This window comes from Lagopus leucura, unplaced genomic scaffold (assembly GCF_019238085.1).
Source record: "Lagopus leucura isolate 7727_CA_CO unplaced genomic scaffold, USGS_WTPT01 Super-Scaffold_100001, whole genome shotgun sequence".
In the NCBI taxonomy this organism is placed as follows: domain Eukaryota; kingdom Metazoa; phylum Chordata; class Aves; order Galliformes; family Phasianidae; genus Lagopus; species Lagopus leucura.
The window spans coordinates 57735082-57741997 of NW_024962262.1; the positions used below are offsets into that span (position 1 = coordinate 57735082).

Below are 6916 nucleotides of genomic sequence, written 5' to 3' on the forward strand. Positions count from 1 at the left end.
TTCACACCCATCAGTTTTTGCCTTGCTTAGCACAGTTCCTTCCTCCCTATCAAGAATGTTTTCATGTGGATTGTCTAGCATACTGCAAAACATAGGCACCTTCCTCCCATGCAATCACTGTTGGACTCTTGTTCTAGCATAGGAGTTCAGGTTTGCCATCCAGCAGCAAGAATTATTTCTCTTGGCTAAAGTGCTGATGTGTTTAGATGAGAGAGAATAAAGCATTGGTGTTATTAAGTGAGATTGTTTGAGGAAGAGATCAAAAATGAAACTAGTATTCAAGAAAGAGGCAAAGGGCAGAAGAAGGCAGAAGTTCTTTTTGAAAAAGAATATCCAATGCCATATTACTGCATGCTATGGGAGTTCTTTGCATAGTCCTTACACTGCATATTTGAAGGAAGCAGTTTTTCATTGTTACTTGAACTTCCTGTCAGCTTGTAAATGAGCATGCCCTACTTTAGGCCTTGCAGTGTTCATTTGAATCCATAATCCCAAATGAATTATAGTAGTTGGATGTGGTTTTAAAAGATTTTATGCATGACTCTTAATTGCATAAGATATTAAAATAAGCAAAACCTTAGGTTTATTTATACATCTTCAGAAGTATGTGAAGACTGACTCATAAGCACAAATGAATTTAGCAGTAGTGATTATAATGTTTGCCACTTACAGATACCTGCCTACTCCTCTTATGTGTGCACTACAGCCATTAACAGGGGCAGGCTTATGAGATGGAAATTGCTCCCTGTCTGTAACAGCTTATGGCCTTTCATAATAGAATTGAAATTGATTAAGTTTTCCCTTAACGTAGCATTGTAAAATGCAGGGCTGAAGGGACTGTATCTATCTGCTGGCTATCCCTGCTTTTGCCAGTTGTCATACTCATGCAGGTAGCAGAATTCAAGGGCAGTAGTCAATTCAACTGATTTTGCTAGGTCCATTTGTGGTCATGAGTCAACTGTAAACATCAGTACAAAATTTCTGTGCCTTTTTCACGTTTTTTTAATGGAAAGCTGTTTACAGCAACCATAGCTGAAAGGTTGAATGTATTTTATTTCCCTGTAGAGGTGATGAGGTTTTTTTATATCGTATTTAATAAAGATAATTTGAATAAACCAGCCCTTCTGTATTTTTTTGGCAGTCCTGCAGAAGAACTATATTTTGGATCCAAAGAAACTGGAGAGAAGAAATGTTTGATAGTTCTGACAAACGTCACTAAAAACGTAGTAGCTTTTAAGGTAAATATATTAAGCATGATCTGGTTTACTTTATTAAATGTTTAACTTCTGCATAGTTTTGATAAGGAGGAAGAAATACTATTAGGTTCCTTTCCAAGGGCTTAATTTTTTTAACACTGTTGGGGTTTGTTTGAAAGCAGATCAAGGAAATATTTTGGCTGAATTTGTTCCTGTGGTGTGCCACCCCAAAGAACAATCAATAATACAAATCTTTGGAGCATTGGCTGAAAAAGAGCTATTAGAGATGGTTAGTTCTTTGGTGACAGTATAGTACTTATAACAATCAACAAGAAAGCACTGAGCTTTGGAAATGGATGTCCTTAGAACTTTTTGCCTTTTAAAATCTTGAGTGGGAATAAGTTAGTAACGCTTCATAATGATGCAGCTGCGTCTGCAAATGTCACTATCAAAGGAATTAATGCAGTTACGTTTGCTTCAGAAATTCTGAATTGGCTTGCATCCTGGTTTGGTTTTCCAACATATATTTTATGTTCTCTTCACACACAAGTAATTAAAGTTTCCATACTTTCCAGAATTTTGTCAGGTGTTCCATTTGAAAGTGGATGAGAGGAAAAAATGAAATAGTGTGATTACTCCTACAGAGTAAGGTATTTTAAAGATATGCTTCACTCTGTCTTAATCAGTCTTTAAGGATTTCTGTGTCGTTGGTCAATACAGAATTAGATTATGAAAAGGTCATCATGTGTGTATTCACTATATACCTGCTTATTATTTTTTTGCATTTAGGTAAGAACGACTGCTCCTGAAAAGTACAGAGTTAAACCCAGTAACAGCAGCTGTGAACCCGGCACATCGTTAGACATAATAGTCTCTCTTCATGGTGGTAAGTAAAATCTTATGCAGAATTTTTTAGAAAGCCTGGATAATAACATGAAGGCTGACTAGATAGAAAAAATTGCGGGTAGTAAGGCTGAGTGAAACCAGTGTCCACTTGACTGTTGTATGACAGTGTTACCATTTATAAGAGAACATGTCTGTCATACAGCATTTGAATAACTGCCTATACTGATTTACTACTCCACATAGACATAAGCAGGTGTTGTCTGCAGCTGAGTCCATTTCTTATCTTAAAAAGATACATTTCTTATAAAGTTGTGGGTTACCATTGAATTGCTCAGGTGAAACTAATTCCGTTAAAAGGAAACTGAAGGAATTTAGAAAAATGATAATGAAAGCCGCTGAGTGTAAGAATGATTTTATCATTTTTAGTCCCAATAAGTTGGTCCTGCAAAAGTTCTCATTTTAAAAAGCTTTTGCTTAAAAGTGTTCCATGTGCTTTGTGATACTATTATTTTATCCAAGCACTTTCCTTTTTTTTTTTTTTTCTTTTTACTTTTTTTCTTTGAGGGCAGGTTTTTCAGCTTCTCTGCAGGATCGTTTCCTTATAATGGCTGCAGAAATGGACCAGTCTTCTGGATCAGGTGTACCAGAACTGGCTCAGTTTTGGAAAGAAGTCCCTAGGACCAAAGTGATGGAACATAGGTGAGTATAGGGTTTTCAGCTGATAGGTTTTTTGTAGCCATTGTAATTTATCTGATTTATAGCACTTTCATAGTCATAGTTCTTAGTCACTTTCATTATCATATTCAGTAAAGGATTCTCCAAACTCAGTTGTGTGCTTGCTGACTGAAATATATTACTGTGGCTTTCTGTTTTAAATGAAGAGTTTTTTAATATGTAAGACACCTTGCATGGTAGTCTGCACATGCTTTACCTTTTGTTGCTTTATTGTACTGCTCAAGAATTAAGCAATAAAAAAAAAAAAAGGGAATAGATGTGAAAATGCACCTGTGAATTGTGTGTGTGTTTCTGTACATATAGAGATACATATACAAATATATACCTATATCTGTTTTTACTTTCTTATGTTTGTTCACATCTGGTAGTACCACTACACATTTCTAGGAAAAGTATTCATTTCACCAGAGGAGACTCTACTGTATCTCATAAACTGTGTAAAATTCCACTATTTCTAATAATGGCTTGAAACTCTGTTCCTGCATATATTCAACTGTGAGAGAGGTGGAGGACTTGAAAAATAAGGTTGCTAAGGTTTAAAATGGAAATGAAGCCTTTAGATTTTGTTTGCTGTTAACGTTTTGTTGCATTTCTTGTTGCATTTGATTGAGTAAATCCTGTATTACAAATTTCAAATGGTTAAGGTATATTTTATCTGTGCTTACAGATCGTTTTGATCTGCCTTTGTATCAAAAGCTCTCAACATATAATTGATGAAGCTTTTTCAGACTGTCATTACAATAGTTATTTATAAAATTAGTAGATAACAAAGGACATATAAATAGCAGTTATTTGGACAGTTTACTTTCCCTATTTAATTTTAATTTTTGATTTTTACTGTGCATATTTTTTTTTAATCATTTAAACAGGCTCAGGTGTCATGCAATAGAAAGCAGTAAGCCTTCTACTCTGACATTAAAAGAAAATGCACTAAATATTCCAGCAAAAACCAATGAAGATTTACATATGCAGGTAATAATGTATTCCTTTGTGCTAAATCTTGAACAAGCATATAAAATTTGATAAAAAGATTTGTTTTGTACTAGATGTCCTTGATGCTTTGTAAATTAGGCTGCTTGAAAAGCTTAGAGCTCAAAAGTAAATCAGTGACAGGAATTTAGTTATTTTATTTTATTTAGTGCTAACAGTTTAATAAAGTGTACTTCCAGTGTACTTTATTCATTCGTCTTGCTTTATGACACGTATCACATGTGAACAGTATCTATTTCTTCCTAGTCTGAAGATGTCACCTGCTTGATACAGGCAATATAAATAAAGTTCTACGCTTCTTTAGTAGAACAGTCTCTTGAAGTATGTAGTGATAGAAAAGGGATCACTAAGAGGCTGTATTTTTAATGTGCTTAAAATTTTGTGGCTAAATTGCTTTACATTAGCAAGTGCTTTCATTTGTGGTAATTTAAAACTATTGAAATGTTTTCTATTTTCAGCTAACTCATTTACTGCAAATTAATAAAAGACTTCAAGAGCAGATTGATCGCTGCCTTTGGTTCCAGCAGTTGTCAGTTGTTTTATCATCATTATCAGTTACTATTGTTGCCTTCTGCTTCTACCTGGCATATAGCCAGAGAAGCTAAAAAGAACCGCGTTGCGCTAAAGATGCTGCCTGTCATGGTTGTCTGGAGTGGAAATGATTGCTGTACTACACTCAGATTCTGGAACTGCCAGCATGAGGTTTGTGAGCCCACAGCAACGGAGGAGTTTGCTGAACAATGAAGTAAGCGACCAACAAAGCAAGTTACTGAGAGTAGACACTTGGAACAGCGTGTGAAGGAGATGATAGAGCTGGCAGTTTTATTTCCGCTATAATAACTTCACAACTACTACTGAATTGGAAGAAGAAAACCAAATACAACAGCATAATTTAAAGCTTTAGTTGCTTTTTTCCTCAAGTACTTCAAATACAGTATTTCAGTTATTTTCATCATATTCATTCCTACATTCAAAATTACTCTTACAGAAGATGTAAGCATCTGCTTGATGTACTCTAAAGTTTCACGTGTTCTTTCAGGAAAATCTACAGAAATTATGTACCATAGGCAGATTTTTTGTATAATCTATGTACAGTCTGGTATAAAGGAAGATATCTGTTAGTAATTATTTTCAGGGCCATTGCTTTCTTTAATTAAATTCTTTTTTCATTTTTCCTTTTCCTGAAAGCAAGCATATTGCAAACATTTTCTACCAAATAACATACGCACAGCCATATTGACCAGCAAAATAATCGTGGCTTGATTCCAAAAATAGTAATGAAATAGTCATGCTGAGACACTGTTCCTATTCCCTCCCTGTTTATTTTTTTTATGGTTTTTTTTTTTTTTTTTTTTTTTTTTTGGAAGCAGCTCTTAGTAAAATTGCAGGAGGAGAGTGACAGTTGGCTTTTGATGACCAAGTTACGGTTCCTAAAAAGGCTAATAGATAGTGTAAGGACTGACTCTGAAATGTGCAATATGCTTAAATCACAGATGAATTTATGAAAAACTTCAAGCCAGGAAGATTAAGTATTGCTGAAGGTGATATGAAAGTGTTATTTCTACCATTTCTCAGAAAATATTGTAAAAATGGTTTATGAAGCTAGCATTACTTTGTTCTAACAAGAATTCTTTGTATTCGTGGCTGTAAATATGTACATTAAAATGCTAAACACCGTAAAGGAGACTGATGGTATCTTTCATAAATTTGGTTTTTTAGCTGTAGATGATGTCTAATTTGTTTACTGAAATTAATTTTTGCTACAATTTAGCGTTGTAGTAGATTTAGCTTTGGTTTGTTGATTTCAATAGATAATACGAGATTATTGGGGAAAAGTAAAGGTCATAATCTGCTTCTGTCTTTTTGGTGATGGTATCTCTCCAGTTCGCTGTAGTTATAGTATCATTTCTAGGGAATAGAAAAGGACAGTTTAGAAAATGTGTTAATAAACTGATTAGCTAATAAAGCAGGAGTGGTTCAAAGTGATTACTAAAAACAGCTATGTAAAAGGCAAATTGTCAGAATTGGTGCATGGTCTTCTGTCCTTTCATAACTTATACCTTATTTTACCATAGTCTGAGTTTCTTAATTTTTCATTTATCTAATTTCTGTACATTTTCCTTCTCAATATTTTTTTCTGAATGAATTCACAGCTTACATTGTTCATTGTTAACTGTTGAATGTTTAAGTTATTTTCATGTGCACAAAATTCAGATGCTTTGCTTCCAACAAAATGGGTTGTTGTCTTATTGAGAAAAGTAACAAAGTGATTTATAACTTCCAGATAATAATTACTAGCCATGCTATTAAATTGCTGATTCCTTAATTTGAGTGGATTGAATAGCACTTTACTGTAAAATTGTGAGAAATATATTCTTACAGTCTTTGCCAATATGAATATTTTAATGTTTTGGTGCTTTCATAAATATTTTCTGTATTTTATTACTACGTTGGTATTTTCTTTGTATGATGAATCAGATGAGCATTTTTTTCTATTTTAATATGTTCCAGAAAAATACAGTTACAAAATAAATTTGAGGAAATACACAGTCTTTAATGTTTAGTCTTTTAAAAATAGCTACACCTTCTTAGATTTTGATTCTTTTTTTAGTCTACAGATGCTTAACACGAAGGAGAGGTCAGTACGGTAATGGCCCATTGCCTGCAGAGATAGAAGTACTGATAATACTGTAGTTATGGAGTGTTCAGCAGTCATGAGTTGACATTTTACCCAAAACTGAGAGAAAAGATTATTGAACTTTCTTTCTAGTGAGACTGGCAGTGTCCAGAGGAGGGCCACTAACATGATCAGAGGGGCTGGAGCACCTCTCTTATGAGGAAAGGTTGAGAACTGACTGGGCTTGTGTAGCTTGGAGAAGAGAAGGCTCCAGGGAGACCTCATTGTGGCCTGCCAATATTTGGAGGAAGCATAGAAACAGGAGGGGGAACGGCTGTTTACAAGGGTGATAGGACAAGGGGGAATGGTGTAAAACTGAGACAGGGTAGGTTAGATATTAGGATGAAGCTTTTCACACAGAGGGTGGTGAGGCACTGGAACAGGTTGCTCAAGGAGGCTGTGGATGCCCCATCCCTGGAGGCATTCAAGGCCAGGCTGGATGTGGCTCTGGGCAGCCTGGTCTGCTGGTTGG

At 34.9% G+C, this 6916-nt stretch overlaps 1 protein-coding gene across 3 annotated transcripts in view; it reads left to right on the forward strand.

Annotated features, from left to right (window-relative positions):
* The window catches only part of MOSPD2 (motile sperm domain containing 2), a 32239-nt gene extending 25961 nt beyond the window's left edge, over nucleotides 1-6278 (forward strand). For all 3 annotated transcript variants that reach the window (XM_042868126.1, XM_042868127.1, XM_042868129.1), the window contains 5 exons: nucleotides 1142-1238; nucleotides 1986-2082; nucleotides 2612-2741; nucleotides 3647-3749; nucleotides 4226-6278. In XM_042868126.1, coding sequence (XP_042724060.1) covers nucleotides 1142-1238; nucleotides 1986-2082; nucleotides 2612-2741; nucleotides 3647-3749; nucleotides 4226-4372 — 574 coding nt within the window. In that variant the 3' untranslated portion in view covers nucleotides 4373-6278. The remainder of the gene's footprint in view (nucleotides 1-1141; nucleotides 1239-1985; nucleotides 2083-2611; nucleotides 2742-3646; nucleotides 3750-4225) is intronic.
* The last annotated feature ends 638 nt before the right edge of the window (nucleotides 6279-6916 follow it).